This window comes from Tachysurus vachellii, chromosome 16 (assembly GCF_030014155.1).
Source record: "Tachysurus vachellii isolate PV-2020 chromosome 16, HZAU_Pvac_v1, whole genome shotgun sequence".
Taxonomy (NCBI): domain Eukaryota; kingdom Metazoa; phylum Chordata; class Actinopteri; order Siluriformes; family Bagridae; genus Tachysurus; species Tachysurus vachellii.
In genome coordinates, this window is record NC_083475.1 from 6046706 (window position 1) to 6074110 (window position 27405).

The 27405-nt window shown below is 38.2% G+C and overlaps 4 protein-coding genes across 7 annotated transcripts in view; 1 reads left to right on the forward strand and 3 right to left on the reverse strand.

Annotated features, from left to right (window-relative positions):
* Positions 1 to 2948: 2948 nt before the first annotated feature.
* Positions 2949 to 7317, reverse strand: lmod2b (leiomodin 2 (cardiac) b). The gene is made up of 3 exons (XM_060890093.1): positions 6929 to 7317; positions 5207 to 6661; positions 2949 to 4559 (listed from the first exon to the last, which is right to left on the reverse strand). The coding sequence occupies exons 1-3, from the start codon at positions 7202 to 7204 to the stop codon at positions 4533 to 4535; spliced, it is 1758 nt and encodes a 585-aa protein (XP_060746076.1). The 5' UTR covers positions 7205 to 7317; the 3' UTR covers positions 2949 to 4532.
* Positions 7318 to 9583: 2266 nt separating this feature from the next.
* On the reverse strand, positions 9584 to 17536 carry asb15b (ankyrin repeat and SOCS box containing 15b). The gene is made up of 9 exons (XM_060889725.1): positions 17349 to 17536; positions 17153 to 17208; positions 16847 to 16978; positions 14186 to 14344; positions 13787 to 14032; positions 13281 to 13452; positions 10521 to 11070; positions 9849 to 10002; positions 9584 to 9757 (listed from the first exon to the last, which is right to left on the reverse strand). Exons 1-9 carry the CDS (start codon positions 17444 to 17446, stop codon positions 9591 to 9593), a joined length of 1734 nt encoding a protein of 577 aa, XP_060745708.1. The 5' UTR covers positions 17447 to 17536; the 3' UTR covers positions 9584 to 9590.
* Positions 17537 to 19055: 1519 nt separating this feature from the next.
* ndufa5 (NADH:ubiquinone oxidoreductase subunit A5) lies at positions 19056 to 26015 on the forward strand. Its single transcript, XM_060889927.1, has 5 exons — positions 19056 to 19117; positions 22273 to 22317; positions 22683 to 22799; positions 23024 to 23089; positions 25867 to 26015. Exons 1-5 carry the CDS (start codon positions 19097 to 19099, stop codon positions 25966 to 25968), a joined length of 351 nt encoding a protein of 116 aa, XP_060745910.1. The 5' UTR covers positions 19056 to 19096; the 3' UTR covers positions 25969 to 26015.
* A 119-nt stretch (positions 26016 to 26134) lies between these two features.
* ptprz1b (protein tyrosine phosphatase receptor type Z1b) overlaps positions 26135 to 27405 on the reverse strand; it is a 37590-nt gene continuing 36319 nt past the window's right edge. For all 4 annotated transcript variants that reach the window (XM_060889926.1, XM_060889924.1, XM_060889925.1 and 1 more), the window contains 2 exons: positions 27342 to 27405; positions 26135 to 27143 (listed from right to left, as the gene is read on the reverse strand). The exon at positions 27342 to 27405 is cut by the window's right edge and continues 72 nt beyond it. In XM_060889926.1, the coding sequence (XP_060745909.1) occupies positions 27000 to 27143; positions 27342 to 27405 (208 nt within the window). In that variant the 3' untranslated portion in view covers positions 26135 to 26999. The remainder of the gene's footprint in view (positions 27144 to 27341) is intronic.

A 27405-nucleotide genomic window follows, 5' to 3' on the forward strand; every position in this document is an offset into this window, starting at 1 on the left:
AGCATTTCCAAGGTTTATATACACAGGGTTTGGACAATAAAACAGAAACACCTTTTTTTTTTACACTATAAGCATTTATTAGTAGTTTCTCTTGCAGCCAATATGATCTCAATATATCTTGAGAAAGACACATGGAATTCCTGCACAGTGGCCAGAGCCATTTTTATCCATTCCTCTTGCTGAACAGTAGCTGGGTCACTACTTTATAGTGGAGAAATAAGTTTCCTGACACGTGTGCTTCTCTAAAGTGGCTCAGTAATATTTAACTCTGGTGACTGAGCAGGCCGTAGGAGATGTTCATCAAGTGTGCATTCCTTGGGTTTTGGTGCATTATCATCCAGATACATGGCACCACCTTCTGGGTACAGTGTTTGAGCAATTCCACTGTCTGCACTTGATCCTCCAGAATGGTTCGCAAGTCTTTGGCAGCGACACGCACATCTAGCACGAGGGACTGATCTTGCACCCTAAACCATCACTGATCCACCCCAGTGCTTTACTCCGTGCACTCAGCAGTCCAGGTGGTGAGTTTCTTTGGAGCTTCTTTATACCAGAACTTTCCCAGATGTGAAAAAGTGAATGTTGACTCATCAGAGAGTAATCATCACAGCCTAAGATTTCCTCTGTTGGCATCTTTCAAACCCACAGATTGACCAAAGGTTTGGTTAACAAAGGTTTCGTTATAGCAGCCCGACCATGAATATTGACCCTGCCGAGCTCCCGATGAACAGGTTTGGTGGAAACAGGAGAGCCATGGGTGCGCATTCAATTCTGCAGTGAATTGGGCAGCTGTGATTTTATGTTTTTTTTTTTTTTTTTTTTGGATACAATTCAGGTTATTAACTTCCCCAGACATCCCTTTCAGATATTGTGTTGATAGTTACTCGTGTTGGATATAGTTGGTCCTTTGTTGTGGTATGCTGAAGTTCTCCTGGATACTATGGCTCTCAATACAATACAAAGACTTGTCCTGGTCACAGATGCACCAGTGTGATGCACACCAAGTATAGCATTATTTTAGTGTAATTAATACACACTAATGCATCTTGCCTCTTCTTGGTCCCCTAACATTCTTTCTACACGTTATGGAAAGTAATGATGTCATAATCTAAAACCTAAAACACACATACAGGATATTTTACTTCCTGACAAAGTATAAGTTGTCTTTATGTTTATGGGAATCGTGGCACAGTTCCAGTGTAACTGAACTCTCACTATATGTCCCAGTTAGCCTCGGGTTCAGTATCATGCTGCGCTTCCTGCTCTGAAAAATATATAAAATATCTCCTTATTATGGAATGGGTGAATGAGTGTGATGGTCAGACATCCACATAATTTTGGCCATGTAGTTTTGCAGCTTGGCCTTCACATGGTTCAGATTTTATATGATTATTTTCTCTCTGTCTAAATATTTTAATTAAGCATTAAAACATTGGTTCCAGCTCATTAACAAGTCCTCATATAGATGTAGGAGAACAGTAACATGTGTAGTGCAGCTCCTGGAGGATCAGGATCATGCTGAACACTGCATACTTCTGAGATGATTCAGTACGACATGCTGGAGGTCAGCCCAGTCTTCAGTCTACCAATCACCAACAGACCCTGATTTTAATAGATGACACACACTCAAGTAATGGTGCATAATTATGTAAACTACCTTTACTGTCATTGTATCTTTTGATAGATATATATGTAGAAATCTTGATTGTTAGATAATGCTCATGCTGAATTCTGGCAAATCAGCAAATAACAGGGTTCAACCACTGATTTTTTCTGTCCGTGATATAATTAAACAAATCTAAATCTAGCAAATCCGTCTAAAATTTTTAACTGGCAGTTAAAGGCAGGATCTAACTGGCAGTTACCAGTTGGCAGCAAAAATTTTGCTTTGAAATTAAGGATTATTGTTTGTAGAAAAACTTAAGGGGTCGGAATACATCTGAATCCACTGTTAAAGTGGTGTACTATTATGAAATGAAGTGAAACAGCAGTTGTGTCAGAATAATGAATAATTGGAGTGTTTCAGTTGAGTCAGAATTACGTCCATCAATCCATTTTGTGTAGCACTTATACCTCACAGGGTAGCGGGGAAGCTACTGATGGTTTTTCCAGACTGCCATACAATATCTCAAGGGAGATAAGTTTTGTAGTTGTTTAGTTAAATTTGTATGTATATTATATACAGTACCATCTTTGTAGCATGTGCTACCTATATTACCATTAGCTGCAAGAGGGATTTAGCATATAGATCAGATTGATTAGCTTGTTAGTCAGTTAAGCGTTTTGACCGCTTGATTCCTTTGACCTTTACCACTTGTTTTGAACTGCTAAAGCCTGTAGTCTTTTAAGAAAGATATTTGTTTTGTAGTCCTGACATAAACCTGCAGGTTAAAACTGTACATTTTCTCTGAACAGAAGATTTGATTCAACAAAAGCTTCAGGTTTCATGTTATTGAGGAAGTTCTTGTCTGGCCTCAGGAGATGAACACAGCTGATTGATGTTGAAGTTACCTCTGAAACACTTCACTGGGTGCCATGAACAGCTGTGGAATGGATTTAAACCCAGGGAAGCTTTCCAAAACACACACAACATGCACATGGACTGGATTTACTGTGTTACTGTGATACTGTTAATTTTAGCAGTCATTTGTGGTATAATTTTAGTCATGGAAGGCTAATCTCCTTTGGGCCAGTTGACATTTAGAACAATATTCAAATGAAAATGCTTTTCATTCGTAGACAAAGAATTTACTCTGAAACAACCAGATATTACTGTAAAAACCAAGAAGAGAGGGGAAACGAAGTAAACTGACAGATAATAAATAAAGGTAAAGGTTTAATTTTCCACATCAAAGCAAATATTTACATTTATACAGATAATAACCTAAAAAAATTAAGATTAAATCAACACAGAAATATAAATTACATTTAGGAACTAGTTTGTTTTTAATCAGTGTATATAAAACACTTTCATGCAATACAGTGCAATACTGTTATTTGTGTCAAAATATGAAGAAACTGCAGCTATTTATAGTTTTCTATTCATTCCCTTATCCAATAATATTTAAATCTAAAAATAATCATAACCCAATTTATAGGATGTCTATGAACTAGACGTCCTCATAGAGCAAAGTGTAGTGAAAAGTCATACGCGATGATCCGTGAGAGTTCATGACTCAAAAATGAAGCTTTCTTAATGACTTTTAGCTTAAATGCTTCTCTTTCTGTTCATATTTCTATTGTCACCATCTTCACTTATGGAAAACCAAACTGAGGAAACCAAAAGAACCTTTTCTGGTTCATTCATTTTTCATTCATCAAATGACATATCAGCAAAACGTTCTCCATAATAGAAATTCAAAGCTGATGTTCTAGACATGTTCTTTATTCATTCATTCATTTATTCATCCTTCGTCTTCTAGCAGCACTTTAAGGTCACATTGGATCCAGAGTCTGTCCTTGGTGTGAGACAGGAATAAACCCTGGATGGGATCTCAGTCTCACATGCACACTTTCACACTCTTGTTCATACATGGGGCAATTTAGCACAATCAAATTACCTACTGGTATGTTTTTCAGAAGAAAACTAGATAACCCATGCAGACATCAAGAGAACATTCAAAACCTTGATCAAATCAGGACCAAACTAGGGACCTTGCAATTAATAATAAAAAAAATCTGAGCACATCACTCCAGTCCTCACACTGGTCCTCCTTACACTGGCTTCCAGTTACATTTAGAATAGATTTTAAAGTATTGTTACTCGTTTATAAATCACTTCCTGGCTTAGGACCGAAATACATTACAGATATGCTAATTGAATATAAACCAAGCAGATTACTCAGATCATTAGGATCAGGTCAGTTAGAGATACCAAGGGTTCACTCAAAACAAAGTGCGTCAGCATTTAGTTATTATGCCACCTATAGCTGGAATCAGCTTCCATAAGAGATCAGATGTGCTTCAACAGTAGACACTTTTAAATCAAGATTAAAAACACATCTGTTTAACTCTGTATTTACTAAATGAGCACTGTGCTGCTTCACACTGACTGCACTTTTTATCCAAATCACTTTTACTCCTGTTTTATTCTTTTTAAAATATTTTAAACTGTTTTTATTGAAATCACATTTATTTTCTTTAATTGTTCTTTGTTTTTATTATGATTTTATCGTGTGTCTCTTATTTTTACATTTTTTTTCTCTCTTATAAACTGTTTTCTAATTTCTATGTAAAGCACTTTGAATGACCTCTGTGTATGAAATGTGCTATACAAATATACTTGCCTTGCCTTGCCTAATACAGATCCAATGAATATTGAAGCACCTGTCTTAATCTTATAATAATCTTAATCCTGAACACGGCCCAGTACGCACTTCTGGTTGTTACAGTCAGTAGGATTGTGACAAGTTGTACATTTGTTTATACTCTTTAAGGAATCTGGAAACGTAGTGCATAGTGCTGTCGAAAGGATCCTTATACATAATGTGGCAGTACATAGTGTGGCAATGACTATCCTTTCTTTCACCATATTACCGAAGATATTCAGGAACTTCCACCTGTTTAAGAAAAAGTACAGGTCATTATAGGTCAGTCTTTTATTTAGCGTGTTTTAGGAGCATTGTACAATGTATATAATGTAGTGTGAGTACAAATAAAAATGAAAAGCCATTCACTGAATAATATAGTTCATGTAGAAAGATTTATTTGTTTTGATTTTGAATAGATGTCAAATTGAACAATATTCCCTATGAATAGGAAAGATAAGGCTTGTTTATTTGGCCTAGGCATCGTGTTGCCCAGCGCTGAAAGCTATTTGACTTATCAGTGCAAGACAAAGTAAATAGAGTCTATTTATACTAGCTGTGAGTGGTAAATGAGTGGTATTACTGGGGGTCACCATCCTGCTATCTCAGGACATAGATATATCCAGCACCAGTATAGTTTAGTTGTTTCCTGTGTATGTTCTAGCACCTTCTAGAACATGTCGATATAATGAGCTGTGGTATATAAAGCCTGAATGAAATATTTATCTTGCACATATACTGTAATGTGTAGGTGCAAAGAAGTATGAAAAAATGATCACACACCACTGGAATGCTACAGTGGTTGATCAACTTCCTTTTTTCTTGATTTTCTCTTTCCTTAAGATTATTGTGTGTATGCAAATTTTTTCTGTAATATACTAATTTTGCTTTATACTCACCCGTTTGAGCGAATTGATGCTGCTTGCTCGGATAGAGGCCATGAGTTCGTCATGAGCCGACCGCATTGGCGTAGAGGGTCTGGAACTGTCTCTGTCTGTGATGGGCCTCAGTGCATTTTTCAGCTCCTTAAGGATGTTTTCAGTCCCATTTTTAGTGGAAACCCCTTTCTTCCCTTTTTTAGACTTACACTTGCCTTTGCTCTGGTCTTGCTGCTTTTTGGCACTTGCTTCTTGAAGTTTTATTACTTCTGCGATCTTTCTGGTTGGATCTCTTTTCTCAGTGATGCTCTGGGGTTTGGGAGGAGGTGGTGGAGGAGGAGGAGGTGGTGGAGGAGGAGGTGGTGGTGGAGGTGGTGGAAGGCCTGGCTGAGGATGACGTTTTATCGCATCATTACGTGGCAGCTTCGGAGAGGACCATGGTGAACTCCGAGGAGACCCATATGGGGAAGAAGTTGGTGTGCTCTTCTGAAGCACACTTGTGCGTGGGTTAATAGGAGTCAAAACACCTCCTTGCTGCTGACGCAGTTCTTGCATTCTCTTCTGCCTTTGAAGATCCTGATTGCGTGTGAGAATGCTAGTCATGCTCATTCGAGGGCCGGCCAGGTCAAACTGGTAGCCAAGCTTGAGCAGGGTGGTGTTTTCTCTCAACAGTTTCACCATCTCCATCTCTACCTGACCTCCACAGATGTGGCGCTGGTTGTGGAAGCGTAACTCTGTTAGCGTGTTATTGTGAGTAAGCACCTGCACCAGTGCTAGGATACCCTTTCCTGTGATGTAGTTAGACTCAATGTTTATGTTAGTAATGTGACCGTTCTCCTTCAGCATCTTGGCAATTGCAAATGCTACTGGGTCATCAGCGCGTGTGTTCGCCAGACTAAAAGCCCGCACCTGCGTGTTGGAGCTGAGGGCTTCTGCAAAGCGGATCAAGTTTTCCTGGGAGATGTTATCAATATTGTTGAGGTTGACTTCAGTAGTGCCAGGGTCATCACACAAGATCTTTTCAAGAGCTTCATCCAGGACAGTGGGGTTTCCTGACAACTGGTTTGACTCTTGTGGTGAATTTCTCCTCACAGGTTCTTCTAGCTTGATGCTTGAGTGGCCATTATATGTATTTTGCAGAGGAAAACATTTCTCCAGAACACTTTCCTTTTGGGGGTTATTTTCCTGCTTCCGTATCACTTTTTCTTCCTCTTCTTCCTCCTCTTCTTTTTCTTCCTCATTTTCCTCTTCCTCCTCATCATTCTCCTCCTCCCACTCCTCCTCTTCCTCAGTAACTGGCTCCTCTAGTTCACTCTTCTCTTCATTATTTTCATGATCATCATCATCATCACTATCTACACAAACATTTTCCTTCTCATCCTCAGCTTCTACCTCCTCTTCTGATTCCTCGCTGGTGCTTACTGTCATATTCACTTTTTCATCATTTTTTTTACCAGCCTGGAATCCACAGCAAAACTAGAACACAAAATTGAAGGCCTGGGCTTAGCAGTTATATTGAATTTTCTGTTTCTGTTTGCTTTAGGAAGGATTATAACATCACAGTGTACCTATCATAGTGTTACATTATTCAGCTTTTAGTTAGAAAATTGAGTTTATTCTAGAATCTTCTGTTATAAATGTAATAAACAAAACATTCCTTTTGGCAGGATAGTACTACACATGAAATACAACCTATTAAACAAATGATTACAACTCATATAATTGTTCTGAATGGTTACTGACCTGGGGGTTTGAAGACCCAAAACTTTCATTTTCAAGAATCTGTTGTGTCTCTTTCTCCCAGTACTTTAAAAGAGCCTCTCGGCTAAATGTACCGGTTGGGGTTTTAACTGTCTGGTCTCTCTGCCTTAGTCCAATAGGGACTTCATCATCTGGCTCAATATCAGCCAGCTCCTTCTCCAGTTCCTTGAGCTCTTCAGCTGTCAGTGAGGCAAGCAGCTCATCTTCATCCAATTCCTCGTACTTGCTCAGCTCCCGGCGGTAGCCAAAGGTGCTCATGGCCTTATGTGTGGTGAATAGCACAGTGTGAACCTGTCCGTTCAGTTTAGACTGTAGTGTTAGCGATCACTAGATTGAGCATGACTGATATAAGAAGGCACTGTGGCGGAGCTTTAAGAACTCGATCAGAGGGGTGCATAACAAAGCCCTGGTCTGTGATGCTGTAGCTATTTTTGGAGGTGGAAGTCAACCAGAAAGATACGCAAAAAGAATGTGAGCTCAGTCACTAGCTGTACTGAGGCTTGTCAGCCGATCCTCATAGCATTGTTCATTCCCAAAATAAGCCCAACTCTGTAATGAGGAAAGAGTGTAGAAATAAGCACTGAGCACCTCATGTTATAGCATGTACATATGTCATGCAGTAAATATTTACCACATTAAACATGTGTAAATGTTTACCTGTGTTTATGTTTGACTATATCTATGAGGCCAGTTTACATTACATTACATCACAAATTCCACATCCCTTAACCCCTGGGTTATGTTTACTCTTTGGACCCTTTGTTACTTTTTGGACCCTTTGTTCCGTTCAGGTCAAATTAATTTGGGACATTATACAGAAATAAAAAAAAAAAAAATACATAAATGTCCTTTAAACACGTTGTCTTTATCTCAATCCCAAACAATATAGATAATATGTGTTAACAGTGTTAACAATGAATGTGTCGCCTTCTTTGTGATAAAGTTGTAATTTGTGTGAGAAAATATACTATAATAAAGACCTTGAGGACTTAAATCTAAAAAAAAAAAAAAGAAACGAGGTTTATTTGCAAAATGCTTTTAGTAAAAATATAAAATGGGTTAGATTGACCTGAACACCACAGAAAAGTTAACTTTACCACATAGTATACTCAGTTCTTCACATGTCTGTGCTTCTGATTAATAATATTTTGCTGCAATATTATATTTTTCTTTTAAGAATGATGAAATGATGAAAACTTCATGACAACTGGTTTTGCCAACTTCTTTCAGCTGTACCGAAATGGAATGTTGTTGGTCAGATAACAGCAGTGTTTAGGAATGAAGTGAACTCGAACTGCTCTGGTGTTGTGTCTAAACTGTTATTTGTGTAATATTGTTTAATACTGATATTCATTAATGCTTGTATATTAAGATAAACAAACAAAAATTGTATGAACAAAATATATCGTCGCTGTCAGACTGAATCCTCGTATCTCCAAAACCGTTATTTTTCAGGAAATTAAAAAAACGCCGTACCTTATCTGCAGTGCACAGGGTTTAGTCCGAGTTACAGTGGATTGTCTTGCGCTAAATTCCTGTCCTCAGACGAGCACCAGAACTAGCGGGGGTCAAGATTTTTTTTCTTTGAGCTCAGTGTTTTGAAGACATTTACCTCAGAAGACGTGTTGATTCGTTGCGACTCTTCTTGAGGAGAAATATGCCGTGAAGCTCTCCCGCGGAGTGAGGAAGAGGTGGACAGTTGAAGTGTCCAATGGAGTTATGAGATTTGCGCTCAAGCTATTTTCAAGACTTTAGATTGGTTAATAACTTGTAAAAATAACAGACCCACGTGGGGACTGACCAATAGCATCGATATGTGAAAAAATATGAAATTGACCAAATTTGGACATACGAGGTTTCCGCCCGACAGCGACGATATGTCATAACTCTTTATAGAGTTGAGGCCAAAAGTTTACATGTTGGCTAAAAATATTCAATTTCAGTTTTTCTCAACTCCACACAATTCATGTTGCTGTATAGTTCTATTAGAAAATCGATTAGGGCTTTTACTTTGTTCACATCGGTGATCGTTTATAGCTACTGATTAGACACAGCTATATTTCCGCTTTAATTCACTTCAGTGTTCCATTGGGACAAAAGTACCTACTGCAGTTTGACTGAATCTTTAAACAGTCTGGATAATTTCAGATACGACTTTTTAGAAGATTCTGGCCATCTGTTATATTTGGAATGTAATCCTAAATATAAGGCGAGCATTAATAAGTTTGCAGGTGATCACCAGCCTGTTTTATAGATGTTTTCTGTTCTCTCTTCAGATGAAACAAAACCTGTTTCATGATAATGATAGCACTGTGCATGAAGGAAAACATGTGAGGCTTTTAATCTGAAGAAAACAATCCTACTGTAGCTGTGAAGCATGGGGTTGGTAGCATCGTGTTGTGGAGGTGTTTTACTGACTTTTACTGATGCTCTTTAGAGTATATCTAGAGTATACCCCTAGAGTATACCTTTATCCTAGGTGTGTACAAACCTTTGAATTGTAATATTACAAAAAATTGAACCAGCACCGTTCAACTTTAACCAATTTTTGTTTTTAATACATGACTTAAAAGAAGTAGAAAACAGCAGTAGCAGAAAGCAGCTAATATCATACATTCTACCATCATTCATCTCATATACCACTTCAAATTTCCATTTGTCCATACAAGTTATACTCCTTGTAGATCAGATAGTTCTTCAGCGCAGGAGGGAAAGGAAACTCACTCATAAATCTGGGGTTGTTTAGTCTTCTCAGGCTTATCCTCTTCCTTATAACAAGCCTGCACAGGTGTTTCAGATGCCGTGGGTTTCCTAAATTCATGACAAGAAGGGACAGACGTTTATCACATAATCACTGAACAGTGTTAAGCTAAAGGAATACACACATTGCAGTATAGCTTACTGAGAATGTCACAGATCTCAGGCCACTCATTTTGCATCTGCAAGATCTTCTGAAGTTTGGGGCAGATGGGAACGTGTACCACATAGTCCAGGAGAATACGTACAAGCCATCCTGCCAGGTGCTTCAGCCACCTCACACTGATGAAATCACAAAACTAACAGAAACAGAACATGTTAGCATATTAGATGAGCCAGTTACTGCTATTATTTGTAAAGTGTTCTGGTTTATATTTAAGCAGTGTAGAGCTGGAACTGTACTGCGATTCCTATGAATGTTCTGGAGCGATTGTACAGTAGATATGCCAAACCTGTGTTTTTATGGAGTTGCAAACTGTGTCAATGTGATAGACCCTTGCTATAGGCTATGACAACAGTTTCTGAGAAGCTGCTCTCTTCACTGATCCCTAGCATGAGATCCAAATGACACTGTTTTTCTGTTAAAGCCATATAACCTATATTTGTTTGGGGTTTTTTTGGACTGGAATTCCTAACACAATGTTGACTAATCAACTTTTACAGTCAGATCAAGATTGACTTAAATTGGTCCATAAAAAGACTGTGTTTGTGTTTAAAACTATATTTATACCACATAATAATGGTGTTACTTTCTAATTGCAGCTGTAGACAAATCCAAAATATGGACATCCGTAGTTGGAGCAGAACCTGAGCTCACCGTCACTTTGTTGAAGTAACTGCATGTGTCATCGGTTGTTGTGTAGCTCTCTGTCTGAATACAAAAATTGTGCTCACACTGAAAGCAGCTTTCAACATGATAGCCGTTGTTAAGTAATAAACGAAACATTATTTCATCATGGAGACAGTACTGTAGAGCTGTAGGGAACATTGTATTGCTGATAGCTGTGAAGAAGCAGTTCACGTTCGCACCGTGGGCCAGCAACAGCCGCACAAGCTCATAGTGGCTTGCCCTCACAGCAACGAGGAGGCACAACAGAGGGTCCAGATCAGGCTTTGCCCCGGCCTCCAGCAGCATTTCAGCACACGTGACATCACCGTTGCACACCGCAAAATACAGCGCTGTCTTCCTCATGTCACTGTAGTTGCTAGAAATGTGGTCACCAAGAAGAGAGTTGACATCAAAGCCCTTTTCTATAAGATAATTCAGGCAGATAGCATGGCCTCCGTCTGCAGCCGAGTGCACCGGACTCATCCCAGACTCGCGTATGGCCTTCTTCGTTGTGATGGGGATCAATGTTTTCAGAGCTCTGTTGAAATAAAGAGATAGATTCTATTAAAGGATGCTGAGATATGAATAACATGCATGTCTTTTTCGATAGGTATATCAGTTTTTAATAATGTTGCAGCACATTAATGAAAAACAATTAATGTTTGCTTTTATTGAATAGTGAATAGTTATAGTTTCTCCAGTTGTGTCTACATTTTGGTAAATACTGATAATTATGTGCAATCGTTGTGTTTGTCTGCAACAACATTACAGTATCTCACAGAAGTGAGTACACCTCTCACATGTTTGTAAATATTGTTTTCATGTGACAACACTGAAGAAATGACACTTTGCTCCAATGTAAAGTAGTGAGTGTTAAATTTGCATAACAGTGTAAATTTTCTGTTCTCTGAAAATAACTCAACACCCAGCCATTAATGTCTAAACCACTGGCCACAAAAGTGAGTACATCCCTAAGTGAAAATGTCCAAATTGGGCCTAATTAGCCATTTTCTCTCCCCGGTGTCATGTGACTCGTTGGTGTTACAAGGTCTAAGGTATAAATGGGTAGTACATAGGTGTGTTACATTTGGTGTTATCGCTCTCACACTTTCATATTGGACACTGGAAGTTCAACATGGCACCTCATGGCAAAGAACTCTCTGAGGATCTGAAAAAAAGAATTTGCCACACACTGCATCAAATTGGTCTGCATGACTGGTGAGGTGTACAAAGACAAGAGTGTCTTGCCTACAGTCAATCATGGTGGTGGGAGTGTCATGTTCTGGGGCTGCATGAGTGTTGCCAGCACTGGGGAGCTATAGTTTATTACGTGAACCATGAATGCCAACATGTACTGAGACATACTGAAGCAGAGCATGATCCCCTACCTTTGCAGACTGGGCCACAGGGCAGTATTCCAACATGATAACAACCAAAAACACACCCCCAAGACAACCACTGCCTTGCTAAAGAAGCAGAGGGTAAAGGTGATGGACTGGCCAAGCATGTCTCCAGACCTAAACCCTATTGAGCATCTGTGGGGCATCCTTAAACAGAAGGTGAATGAGTGCAAGGTCTCTAACATCCACCAGCTCTGTGATGTCGTCGTGGAAGTGGACTCCAGTGGCAACCTGTGACGCTCTGATGAACTCCATGCCCAACAGGGTTAAGGCAGTGTTGGAAAATAATGGTGGCCACACAAAATATTGACAATTTGGGTCCAATTTGGACATTTTCACTTAGGGATGTACTCACTTTTGTGGCATTAATAGTTATGTGTTGAGTTATTTGAAGGGGACAGCAAATTTACACTGTTATACAAGCTGTACACTCACTACTTTACATTGTGGTATACTGAGGGGTGTACTCACATCTGTGAGATACTGTAAATCCCCAATATTGATTCCCCTATTGCCACAAAAACAGCTCTGGCCCACCATCAATGGTCATGTGCTTGGGTGCTTACTGGTTGTTCTTCCTTGGGCCAGTTTTGTTTGGTACTAACCACAGCAAACTGTGTACACAATTTGGCTTTTGTTGAGTCATTCACTTCTCCTGATTCCAACACAACAACTTCAAGATCTTGCTGTTTGCTTGCTCCCTAATTTATTCCACCCCTAAACATGTGCCATTATAACTAAAGAATCATTGTGATTCACTTCACCTGTCAGTGGTTTTAATGTAATGGGGTTTGGGTCTAAATTCTTTACAATTTAATTAAATTCTTGCTAAAATACAAAATAAAATGTATTCCTCATGACTAACCTGACCTGGTGTTTCATTTCAGTAAAGTAAAATACATCTTTATCTAATCATAAATACCGTTTTGATGGTTTGCACAAATCTATTAGAGCGGGAACGAAAAGATGAATGTAAACAGGGTTGCCAATTTTCGCCAAAACTACAGCCTAACTACTCAAAAATATAAACCAAAACACCTGAAACCTGGCACTGGAAAGGAGAGGCACATTTGTCTATTTCTTCACACATTTCTGAATTCTGTTTGTTAACCCATTATCCATTCCAATTGCCCTCTGTAAATGGTTCTGTACTGTACATCATAGATACTTTCTTTTTGTGACCCAAGTTTTTTGGAAGTTGCTCCTGATTACATGCTATAAAACAAGATCTTAGACTATGTTTGGACCAACCCCCAGTCCAAACTGTCCAAATTGCTATAATAACAGTAACCATGGCAGCCCTGACTGTTCAGAGATGATTGTGAGATATTCTGTGCAATAGACTCACAGATAATGGCCTTCATATGCAGCACGGTGTATAGGAAGCTGAAAGGCGAAACTAGGCACGTTGGGATTTGCACCATGTCGAAGGAGAAGAAGGATGCAATCCAGGTTTCCTGATCCTGTTGCATCATATAACACTGTGTCTCCATTGGTAGCCTGTGCAGTAACATCACCCCCTGGTGGAGAACAAAAGCATGACAGCCGAGTCTGGTTGTTCAGACATGCCTTAATAAATCCAGGATAGAATGGTGCATGACAGATATACTAGTCATCACATTATTGAATCAATATACAGGCTAGTTAGTGATTTTTTTTTTTTTTTTGCATGATTTTGAAACCATGATTGTATTGCCATGGTAAAAAATACTCAACTGAGCATACTCAAATAAGTACTTGTTTACTTTGATCTTGGCCTTTGTTTTGGGTTAAGAAAACTAAGAAAATGTTTTTTTTTTTTTTTGTTCCTTTCACTTCAGACACTTAGTTCTAAACATTTATGCTCCATCTTACCATTTTCAATGAGGATTTCTAATATGTCAGCGTGGCCATACTCAGCAGCGATTCCCAGTGGTGTGACTCCGTGGCCATCTCGAGCTGTAACCTTCCCACCGTGCCTCAGTAGCAACATCAGGATATCAGCACAGCCCACTTTGGCTGCCTCGTGTGTGGCCGTCCACTTTTTCAGACACACTTGCTCCACAAATGCACCACCTAATATCAGTTCCAGCACCATGTCATAGGAGTTAACCTTGACCGCTGTAGAAGGACAAACTAGACCTGAAGACTCGTGGATATAAAATAATAATCTTTTTTTTTATTAACACTATGTTTGTTGCTACACACAATACCAAGCCAAGTCTCAGAGACTCATGGTATATTTATATACATTTATCATAAACTTTTATTTACCTAGTTGAAGTGGGGACTCATTCTTGCTGTTGGTGTTGTGTGGGGATGCGCCATGCTGCAGCAGCATCTTCACATTCTCCAAAAGTCCAGCCTGAGTTGCAAGAGTCAGCGCCGTCTCCCCGTCAGCTGTAACCTCCTCCATGCTCAACTCATGCAACGCTGTTCAAACAAAAGTCATGTATCTGATTCCTGTAGATTCACCTCTGCACTAAAACAAGTAGCTTTTCATTCCATCTTCTTTCCATCACACATTTAGCAGATAAAGCATCTTATTTACTGGTGTTCCCTTGTCACAAAAAATTAACAGATGCCAATAAGAAACTTGTACAAGACACATATGAGAATTTGTATCATATTTTGGAATTCCTATAACATCCCTATAGGATCTGTCTTATAGGACGAGATATTAATATCCCGTAGCAGCTCTTCTACACCATTTAAACCAATGGGATCCATCCTGCTTCCTGTTCAGCTCTGTATAGGAATTCATTCATTCATTCATTTTCTACCGCTTATCCGAACTACCTCGGGTCACGGGGAGCCTGTGCCTATCTCAGGCGTCATCGGGCATCAAGGCAGGATACACCCTGGACGGAGTGCCAACCTATCGCAGGGCACACACACACACACTCATTCACTCACACACTCATACACTAGAGACAATTTTCCAGAGATGCCAATCAACCTACCATGCATGTCTTTGGACCGGGGGAGGAAACCGGAGTACCCGGAGGAAACCCCAGAGGCACGGAGAGAACATGCAAACTCCACACACACAAGGTGGAGGCGGGAATCGAACCCCCAACCCTGGAGGTGTGAGGCGAACGTGCTAACCACTAAGCCACCGTGCCCCCCCTATAGGAATTCAATGTGATATTATTTATATTACATTATACATTATATCATTATAAACAAACAGTACTTTTTTGAATGTGTAGTCATTATACAGAGAATATCACACTGAACAACCTGCAGTAAAATCATACACAACACTGGGGGTATATTTACAAACAATTATTAGAATAAAACTCATTTTAAAACTGCCTTTAAAGCACCCTTTGGAATTACCAACAACTTTAAAATAACAAGACATTAATGCAAGTAAATTACAAGGAGCGCTCTAATAAGATCCTAAAGACCAAACACGTCCAACAGGATTTTTTTTTGCTCTGTGCTATAAAATTAAAATTTTTTTACCTTTTCTCCCACTCATGTGAAATCCCTACGCTACTGTCTTATATATTGTAAGTGTTCGCTTGAATACAGTCTGGTACTGTACAATGTGCTAATGTGGTACAAGAATTTAATCTTTCTTCAAACGTGGATGATGTAAATAAAGACAACTGTTTATAGAATTGTATATCTATGGAAGACAAAAATGGATCTGCATGTGCAGAAACACTTTGGCTTCTTTACCATATGTGGGACTATGAAATATTGATGTGAGCTGAATACACATACACCTCAGACTACTGAGGAATAATACATATCTGCTAAGGAAAAACAAGTCAGTGTTCCAGGAAGAGGAATTCTTATCATACTCAGGTAAATTAAAAGTATGAGCCAGACCAAACCAGTTTTAATTCATGACTGTGTTCAAAGATTTCTGTTTCATTAGAATGGAAAATGAATCTAACTGCAGCTGTCACTAATACTGTTTACCGTTTCAGTGTGAGTGAAGTGTCAAAAATGTCCTCGACACACGTGAACCTACAGCTCTGACTCTGATGGACCAGCGAAGAGCATACACTCACTGACCAATTTATTAGGAACCCATCTACATCTGTTCTTTCATACATTGATCTGATAGTTCTATCATGAAGCAGCAGCTCAGTGTCAAGAGTCAAGAGTGTCAGTTAATATTATGATAGAACTTCAGACTGATGGAAAGAGTGGACTCTTTGTTAATGGCTGGTTTGAGTGTTTCAGAAACTGTAGATCTGCTGCAATGTTCACAGATGACTGTCTTTAGATTTTACACTATGTGCAAAAAATGTATTGGGGACAAAAAAAACAAAAACAAAACAAAACAAAAAAACCCTACAAAGTAAAAAGTAGTTCTGTGAGATGTTAATGATAGAGGGCAGTGAAAAATGGACTGACTTGTTAAAACTGACGGAAATGTAGAGCAACTCAATTAATCACTCTTTGCAACAGTTTTAGATTGGGGTTCCTAATAATCTGGTCATTGAGTGTATACTATAAGCCGTGTGTTCATGATAGACTCATGCAATAGTTTTTTTTAATTAAGAGTCATCACAAAGTAGCGTCTTAAAATGATTTTTTGCATAAAATTAAAAAAGAAAGAAAGAAAAAAGAAAGAAGGAAAGAAAGCAAATTTCTGGTGCCTGTATGAAGCATCTGATTTAAAAGATGTAATGCTGAACTGTTGCATACTGTATTAATATTAACTTTGAACAAATATTTTGTAGAGAAATCCTGTACATTGACATCAATAATTAAGAAAACAGTATCTAGTCTATCTTTTTTCTTTTGAGGTGAGAGCTCCTGTAAGATGGTGCTGTTGTCTGTCACCCTGTATAATCACATAAAGTATCATGTGAAGGTTATAGTCCTTAGACAACTCTCATATAAATGGATGAGGGTCAGTACATGTGTGGGACGACTGTAATCTTCAATATTACTGTAATCTCCGCTCACCGAGTAAAACAGTTTCCAGGATCTCTGCGTTTGGCTGAACCGAGGCTCTGTGAAAGGGAAGCCAACCTCTCCTGTCCGTCTCTGTGAAGGCTTTTCTTTGCCCATGAAGTGCTTTCAAAGTGGCCATGTCACCTGGAGCAGATAAATAGATGAACAAGTGATGTCCAATTAAATCAATATTTTTTAGAGATCTCTTTGTAGGTTCATTGTCTACAAAACCAAAGCTTTTTTTTTTTACATTAAAATTCATCAGCTGTATAACGAACATATTGTGTATACTATAGAGATAATGGGATTTGGCTGTACCTTGGTCTATAGCTGCTAAAATCATCTGATTGTCGTTGCTCGATGTTTCCATTGTACTTGAGAGATTAAGCAAATAATAATAATAATAATAATAATAATAATAATCATAATGCAGTGGAGTGGTTAGTTTAAAACATGTAAAAGATTTTAGGCATTTGATAGAATTAAGAAGCAGAAAAATCTTTATTTGACACACCTCCATTTTGTACAGAGGGGTAAACCACTGTCCTGAAGACTTCTCTGGATGGCAAAATCAATTATTTGTTCTTCTTCTTCATCCAGTTGCTCTGCCATTTTAACAAGAAACAACCTCACATGTAAACAAACATCAGCTCTAAATGCTGTTGGTATGAAATCCGTCTTTATTCCTCCTCTACGGTGTAGTGTAACAGGATAGGCTATGAAACATGTTATGATACAATTCATGCAGTTTATATTTAGACTTGACCTCTATTCCAGCAACAGACTGTGCCCAGACCAAGAGCAAGATTTAACTGATCCAAAAAAACGACCCTAGTACCGAACCGCAGACGTCATGTGAAGTATTTGCTCACTTTATTTTAAGAAACGAATACAATGAATATTATTACATTTTAATATAATGTCAGGATGAAAATTGTGAATCTTACATAAAAGCATTTCAGCTTCTATATACAGTGTGGCTAATTATATATGGTCCCACAATTAATATTTATTCTTTGTCTATGCTACAACTTACACCGTCTGTAGAAATAGGAATGATCAGCAGGCCGAGAAATATTGTTGCAGTCAATTCTTCTATGTTGTAAGTGTTAATGGAGTCTTTAGTGAAGAATATTTATGAGAGCTTCTATTAGCAAAAACGTATGTGGACACCTGAACGTCACATTCCCCTTGTGTTTGCTGTAATAATGTTCTCCACTCTTCTCAAGTCAAGTCAAGTCAATTCAAGAAGCTTTTATTGTCATTTCAAACATATATATACTGTAGCTGTTGCAGTACACAGTGAAATGAGACAACGTTTCTCCAGGATCATGGTGCTACATAACACAAAGACAGGGCTATAAGGACTTAGTAAGTTAGTCCTAGATACATAAAGTGCATCTGTGTATCCTGGTTTAAACAGTGCAGGACAAGAAAAACAAGACAGGGCAGGACAAAAGACAGTACAGACAAAAAATTACAAGACAATACAAAAAAGACAATACACAAGAGACAGTAAACATAAATAGCACCGACCAGTCTAAATACTGTATGTTCAGACAATATTGCGTGCAGTAATACTAGAATGAACACCGTGTTATAGTAGCAGTTACATGAGATATGGTAAAGGAAGGTTTGAGGTGGGAAGGTTTTCCTCTTATTCAGATACAGAAGCATTAGTGATATTACACTCATTACACCACCTCTTCATAGAGCTCAGGTGCATTGTGCACAGGGGCATTGTCATGTTTGACTCTCAGTTAATTAATGGGTAAAAATATTATATTACTCCAAGGTATCTTGCATGACTGAAGGGTGAGAGAAAGAGACAGAGAGTAAATAAATAAATAAATACCTACAGTTACAGGACGGCTTTCTTTATTAATCTGATTACACTCCATGATTCACACTGTATGTATTTATACTGCAGGAGATTATACTGTCCTGAGTAACCCAGATGTTCCTGTTGAAAGTCAGGTATTTTACATCATAAATTTACATTTAGATTTTATATATATATATATATATATATATATATATATATATATATATATATATATATATATATATATATATATATATAGAGAGAGAGAGAGAGAGAGAGAGAGAGAGAGATCTGTGAAATGAACAAACTGAACACAGATTTCTGAATTTATTAAAAACTAAATGAAAAATATTTAAATTGAGATATAGACGCGCTTCTGACGCGCGCTTCTGACGTCATCTTCCAGCGACGGAAAATAAGGTAAACGGGTAGCAGCTATGGCTGGTGTGATAAAGAAGGTACGTGTGGAGGTCATTTAATAATCTGTGTAACGTGTCTTAATGTGGAATTGTGGGTGTAGCTTTTGTACAGGGAGCAGGATATTTGGGCGTACTATTAGATAAATAACAGAGCTGTAGTGTAATATAACGTACAGTAGTTTAACCTTAATAAACAAATATTAGCTTGTACAAGGGGCATAAATAGGTAGGTGTAAATAAAATGTACACAGTTATACAGTTAATGTGTGACTTCACTGATCATGTACACAGTTATACAGTTAATGTGACTTCACTGATCATGTACACAGTTATACAGTTAATGTGTGACTTCACTGATCATGTACACAGTTATACAGTTAATGTGACTTCACTGATCATGTACACAGATATACAGTTAATGTGACTTCATTGATCATGTACACAGTTATACAGTTAATGTGACTTCACTGATCATGTACACAGTTATACAGTTAATGTGACTTCACTGATCATGTACACAGTTATACAGTTAATGTGACTTCACTGATCATGTACACAGTTATACAGTTAATGTGACTTCACTGATCATGTACACAGTTATACAGTTAATGTGTGACTTCACTGATCATGTACACAGTTATACAGTTAATGTGACTTCACTGATCATGTACACAGTTATACTGTACAGTTAATGTGACTTCACTGATCATGTACACAGTTATACAGTTAATGTGACTTCACTGATCATGTACACAGTTATACAGTTAATGTGTGACTTCACTGATCATGTACACAGATATACAGTTAATGTGACTTCACTGATCATGTACACAGTTATACAGTTAATGTGACTTCACTGATCATGTACACAGTTATACAGTTAATGTGACTTCACTGATCATGTACACAGTTATACAGTTAATGTGACTTCACTGATCATGTACACAGTTATACAGTTAATGTGACTTCACTGATCATGTACACAGTTATACAGTTAATGTGACTTCACTGATCATGTACACAGTTATACTGTACAGTTAATGTGACTTCACTGATCATGTACACAGTTATACAGTTAATGTGACTTCACTGATCATGTACACAGTTATACAGTTAATGTGACTTCACTGATCATGTACACAGTTATACAGTTAATGTGACTTCACTGATCATGTACACAGTTATACTGTACAGTTAATGTGACTTCACTGATCATGTACACAGATATACAGTTAATGTGACTTCACTGATCATGTACACAGATATACAGTTAATACCAGACTTCACTGATCATGTACACAGTTATACAGTTAATGTGTGACTTCACTGATCATGTACACAGTTATACAGTTAATGTGTGACTTCACTGATCATGTACACAGTTATACAGTTAATGTGACTTCACTGTTCATGTACACAGATATACAGTTAATGTGACTTCACTGTTCATGTACACAGATATACAGTTAATACCAGACTTCACTGATCATGTACACAGTTATACAGTTAATGTGACTTCACTGATCATGTACACAGTTATACAGTTAATGTGACTTCACTGATCATGTACACAGTTATACAGTTAATGTGTGACTTCACTGATCATGTACACAGTTATACAGTTAATACCAGACTTCATTGATCATGTACACAGTTATACAGTTAATACCAGACTTCATTGATCATGTACACAGTTATACAGTTAATACCAGACTTCATTGATCATGTATACTGATCATGAAAGTGACAAACAAAACAAACGAGTAGCCAATGAGCATAAAGGGGTGCGTCTTGTCAATATGCTGCGATTGAAACATTGACATGGCGGATACCTGCCGTTACCTCTGCCTCGGGTTCTAGGTGTTGAACGTCGTCTTCCGTGTGAAACGGAGCTAAACCTTTCACGGTACAACACACAGTACTACAAAAACACATTTGTATTACCATAGTATTACTCATTGAGTTCATTTATTGATAAAAATATAATAATATAAAATATAATTGTTGCCTGGGTTACGTATGCATGTGTGGGGTGGAGCTATCAAAACAGGGGTGACACCCATTTGGGTTAGGGGCGTGTTTGTTTTGGTGATTTCAAATGTCAACATTGGCTTTCAAACATCATGCACACCACCTTTAAATAAGTTCAAGTTTTAAAAATTAATAGAATTATCAGAAGAGCTTCTACAATGTGATGCACAGTATGTCACATGTAACAGTTCAGAATGTGCAAGAGTTACAGATTCGAAAGTGATGAATTTAAAATGCAGATGAGTTACAGTTCAGAGGAATGAATGAGTCTTTATGGACTCCAAAGAGATTTGTAAGATGGACATGTCTGTATAGAGTTTATTGGCCTGAAGGAAATGTGTGTGTGTGTGTGTGTGTGTGTGTGTGTGTGTGTGTGTGTGTGCTGGCAGACTGCTTTTCTCTTATAGTACCCTAATGGGTGAATATATTGTATTGTTTGTTATATTTGTGCACAAGTGTTATGTAACTGAAGAATGTGATTAGGAATCGGAGTGTTTAAAGAAAAACATTACTAATAACCTCAGAATTAAATAAAAGATGAACCTTGCAATGTATTGGGTTTTTTTTAATAAAAAATGCTGAAAGTGAGGACCATAAATGATTATATAATGTTCCTGAGGTGCTGCAGCGCTCAGTTTTATTCACAGCAAAGCAAGTAGGAGCCTTGTGTGAGACTCCAGTATCTTTTTAGGAAGAAGGATTTAGGATTGATGGACTACCAGAGTGAAATAAATTCTAACGTCTTCCACATTGTAGCTTTAATAGATGTCTGACCTTTAGATTTTGCTGAATTAAACAAGTTATTGGTGTGTTTATTATTCGGTTACGAATGATCTGTAGCTCATCAGAATTGTGACCACAAGGGGGCAGCATCACCTTTCGACTTGAACCTGGTGCATTAATAATTCATGGAAACCTACAGTCTTCAAACTTAAATAAATAAATAAATAAAATAAAATAAAAAACCTTCAAGCATTTTGGCTAAATACCTGTTTCAGTGCCTAAAGATCTACTTCAAAAAAGACAAGATTTTAAAGTGCCTTCTCAGCCTTTTTGTACTCGCCTTTACAAAAAGGCTGAGAAGTCACTGTGTAGCCTTTTTGTGATTTATATTTAATATAATAATTAATTAGTTGTTTATTTCTTTTTCTTTTTTCCCCCAGACCACAGGCTTGGTGGGCCTTGCTGTTTCCCTGAACCCACATGAGGTAGAGTCCATGCTTTTTATTCATCTGTCTTAATGCTTGTTGTCAGGGAAGCCGTGTAATTACAAGGGCGAGGAAGACTCAGGATGAGGAAGTCTTTTATTAAACAGTGTTTCTCAGTTGGAAACTAACTATAGGCTTGCACCTTATCCACGTTAGTAAATATAACGCTGTCATTTCTTCGGATTTTATATTCTGTGTTTTTGTGCTTTATCGAACGCTATCCAGTTTATTTTTTCAATTGTTCACCCAAGCTTTTACTTGTGCTTCCGAGTGGGTGTACATTAATGCAAAAGACTAACTAACTAAAAAAAAAACCCTGTCTGATGAACGAAATCTCATAGAATTTGCCATTTCTCTGCCCCAAGCGTCTGAGAATTTTGTACTCCAAGATTCTGGGTTGCGTCCAAGCCATGCCTCAGGATGCCGCCTACAGGAAGTACACCGAGCAGCTTGTAAACGAGCGACTCAACCATGTCAAATCGGTAAGAACCCCTCTCATCAGAACAGCATAAAGTGCCTGATAGACTGGATATAATGTGATGTGATGGATAAGAAAGGCTACAAACAGCTTCACATCAGACGTTACCGTTAAATGCAGGCTTCATTCCGAATCGTTACAGTTCCCCGATGTCGAGATAAAACATGAACACAAACAGTCGCATGAACCGTACTGTCTTTGATTCTCACTGCATGATGTTCTTTAAAGGAACCTGATTTGCAGAAACTGGAGAAAAAGATCAACTGTGGTCAGATCGAAGAGGTCATCGCACAAGTGAGTACAAAGCCGATGCACTGATACCGAACAAAGCCAAAAAATAATAATAATAATAATAATAATAAGGCAGCAGAACATTTAAAATGGTTCTGTTTGTCAAACCCAGCAGTAATTACTGTGCTCTGAAGGCAACAATTTAGTTTGAACTCCTACACACTGCAGTTGCACACTGCACAGAAAACTCTCAAAATGAGCAGCACAGAAGATCCGTAACATATTATCCAGATATAACGATGTGACCGCACCGATCGTCTCTGTCAGTATAAGTATGAGTATAAGGCTCATCGTCATCATTCTGTATAAACTACCAAAGAAAACCAAAATCAGCATCAGCTAATAACTACATCTTATTTCTACTGAAACAAACATATTTTGTACGTGTCATTAAGAATTATCTCAATTATATTTTTATATATTTTATTTAATAAAAAATGTGTGTATATATTATAAAATAGCTATTTTCTGTCAAATTTCTGAAAATCATCATCACTGTATTTCACTGACAGTCATTAAAAAGTAAACACATCTCTGATGTGTGTGTATGTATGTATGTGTATATACAGTTGAGGCCAAAATTATTAGCCCCCCAGGAATTTGGGAACATTTTCCTAAAGATCTTTCCAATGTTTGCAGCATTGATAAAACTTGATATAATCAAACATTCCCCAGTGCTATTTAGTAGCTTTTGGTACATTTTGGAATATAAAATACATTTTTAGGCTTGCTTTATAATCAAATATAGTGAAAATGGGGTGGTCAAAAATATTAGCCCCTTGTGAATATTTGCTTTCAAAACACACCCAATTAATCAACCAGCTTTCAAAACACACCTAATTAATCAATCAGCTTTCAAACCACACCTGTGCAGTCAATTGGCTTCCTAACAACACCTGGGCATTCAATCAGCATTAAAGGACTCCAAGGAACAGGGCACTTGAACACATTATTGGGAGAGACTACTTTTACTCACCATGCCAAAGACAAAGGAAATCAGTCTTGAGCTCAGAAAGAAGATAGTGGAGGCTCATGATAAGGGGGAAGGCTATACTGCCATTTCCAAACTTTTCACAGTGTCTAGAACCGCCGTACGTTGCATCATTGCCAAGTACAAGGAGACAAATTCTGTAAGAAACAAACCTGGGCGTGGTCGTAAGCGCAAGATTTCAAGAACCCTGGAGAGGAAAATAGTCAGAGATATCAGCAAGATGCCCCAGACATCTGCCAAGATGATTGTTGCTGACCTGGCCTCTTCTGGAGTTGATGTTTCAAGGAACACAGTTGTGAGGGCTCTTCATCGTGGTGGGCTTCAGGGCCATCGTCCCAGAAGAACCCCTTTACTCAAACAGCGGCACATCACAGCTAGACTGAGGTTTGCCCGTGAACATTTGAAAGGTAAAGATGAGTTTTGGGAGTCTGTGCTTTGGTCTGATGAGACTAAACTGGAACTGTTTGGGCACATGGATGTTGCTTATGTTTGGCGAAGAAAGGGTGAGGCCTTCAACCCTAAGAACACAGTTCCCACAGTTAAACATGGTGGTGGGAGCATCATGCTGTGGGGCTGTTTTGCAGCTTCAGGCACAGGGAGCCTTGTTCGGGTGCATGGCATCATGAAAAAAGAAAATTGTGTTGACATTTTGAGGGATAATATGCAGAAATCTGCTCGTAGTCTAGCCTTAGGTCGTCGCTGGGTCTTCCAACAAGACAATGACCCAAAGCATACATCGAAATTGGTCCAACAGTTCCTGAAGGATACCAAAACAAAGGTCCTGGAGTGGCCCGCACAGAGCCCAGACCTCAATCCTATTGAGAATCTGTGGCGAGTGCTCAAAGTGAATGTCCATGCTCGGAAACCACGTAATTTGGACCAGCTGGAGCAATTTGCAATGGAAGAATGGGCTAAAATCCCTCAGGAAACCTGTGCCAACCTAGTAAAGAACTACTCTAAGAGGTTGTTGTCAGTTGTGGCTCAGAAAGGGTTCACTATTGACTATTAATGACCGGGGGCTAATAATTTTGGACGTTTCATTTTTGCCCTTTCTTGTTTCAACTCACTATTTCAATTAAATATCCTAATCAAACTTAGTGGAGATTTTGTCTTTGTTATTTTGGAAACAAACACACTATAAAACACTTGTTGTTAATGGTCATTTCCATGGAGAAATCAAGAGTTTTGTCTAATTTCATAAGGGGGCTAATAATTTTGGCCTCAACTGTATATATATATATATATATATATATATATAAAATATAGTTTTTCTCTCAGGATACCAAAATACAGTAGCAACAACATTAAGTAGATTAGTAAAACTGTTGATAGCAAGCAGGGTTTTCTCTCCATTGTATCGATATACATACACTAAATATCCAGACTTGTGTACAGACCTGACCATTACACCCAGAAGCAAATTTTTAATCCAGATTTATTCCCCGTGTTTGCTTTTCTACCGGGAAGCTTTTCCACTAGGTGTTGGATTGTGGCTGAGGGGATTAGTGATCATTCAGCTACAAGACCTTTAGTGAGATCAGACACTGATGGTGTTGTAAGAGTGAGGAGGTTCAGTTCATCCCAAAGGTGTTCAGTATAGGGAAATTTCTATACAACTGTGTGTGTTTGGAAAACAAACAAGGATGGGTGTGATGGACAAGGGGTGCACATACTTTTGGTCATGTAGCGTGTATAAAATGACTCCAAATAGCGGCATCATGACTAAGATGAGAATGTTTCAACATTGAGAAGTTGCAGTGTCAAGCAGTATGTGTGTTTTATTTTGTAGGCAGAGTCAGAGCTGGCTTTATCCAGAAAGATGGCCGACTGGAAACCATGGGAACCACTGATCGAAGACGCCCCAGCAAACCAGTGGAAGTGGCCAGTCTAAACCGGTTTATTTATGTTGAAAAATGATTAATAAAATGTTAACGTGTCCACTTGGTGAAACAGATGTATGATTTTACAACACACTAGGAGCATAGTCACATCATCCACATGTAGGGCAGCTGCATAGCAACCGAATAGTGCATAATAAGGACACCGAGCCGAACAGCTTGGGTAAGTCATCTTTTATATAAAACCGACTAAATCAACAAACCCCCAGCAGAATCCGAACCGAACACGTGCACCTCAGTTTTACTCCGAGGGGAAAGTGGAATGTCTGTTAATACTGCGTCGTCTTCCGTCTCCTATTCACGTGTTAAGATGCGACAGTTACACTGAGATGCTTACACAGTACGGGCGAGTGCCAAGTTTAGAGGTTGTAGTGTTTGCTTCCTGTCTCTTTGAAAGAAATACACAGCATAGTCACTTAATCAGCAGTTAGACACATAAACTCAGTACCAGACTTACAGGCATCGTTCACAGACATTAATCGTTGCTTTACATCTACATAAAGTTCATGCATCAAAGAAATGAAACTCAGACATGGAATAAAACAGCACTGTCACTGAACTGTATATACATACACCTAAAAAAAAAATGGTTAAACTCTTATGTCAAACAAAAGTAGTAAAATAGATATATATTTTTATACAAATAGGGTTTGGTCTGTTGATGTGATCAGTGTGTAGTCATATATCTGTAATGTTCCTTTGTGTGATAACGTACTTAAGCTACATTCGTCTATAAAATCTGCGGAACTCTTTTTACTTATAAATATTACATTTTTACTCGACTAAATAGACATCACTAGCAGTGCGGCAGTCAACATTCTGAAAAGAGTAGAAATTTTGGCATTAGTCCCAACAATAACATATCAAATCGCTTTATAAAGTTACACCGTTTACAAAAAGGCACGATTAAAGATCAAATCACGTCCTGTACCGGGGCGTAAAGCCAAAGGGCTACACTCTACCTTCATGTAAACAAAGTTAAATGATCTCTTTATATCATTTCCAAACATATGACTCATTTAAATTACATAAGAGACTCAAGACTTTCTGTGATGTTTGCTGAACCAGCCGGGATGTTGCCGTTGTTCTCGGTGGAAAGAAGCGTTTGCTCGTCTTCCTTGCTGCTTACCAAGCTTAATATCGCTTTGTAAAGAAACTGGTACTGCTCCTGCGATAAGAGAGATGAGCAGCTTTAGAATCACTCCATCTATACATGAGGTCATTTGGTATAAAGTGCATGGGGACTGACACTGAGAACACACTGTGTTTAGTAAATACTGTATACAGTACAGATTCCTGTGTTAACTAAAAACTATTAAAAACAAAGAGGGGAAAATACAAGGAAGGTTAAATAAAGGCTCCTCACTATGTCACTGAATACTCCTGGTCTCATCAGGTTGGTCATCCTTGAGGTCATATAGACATCCACC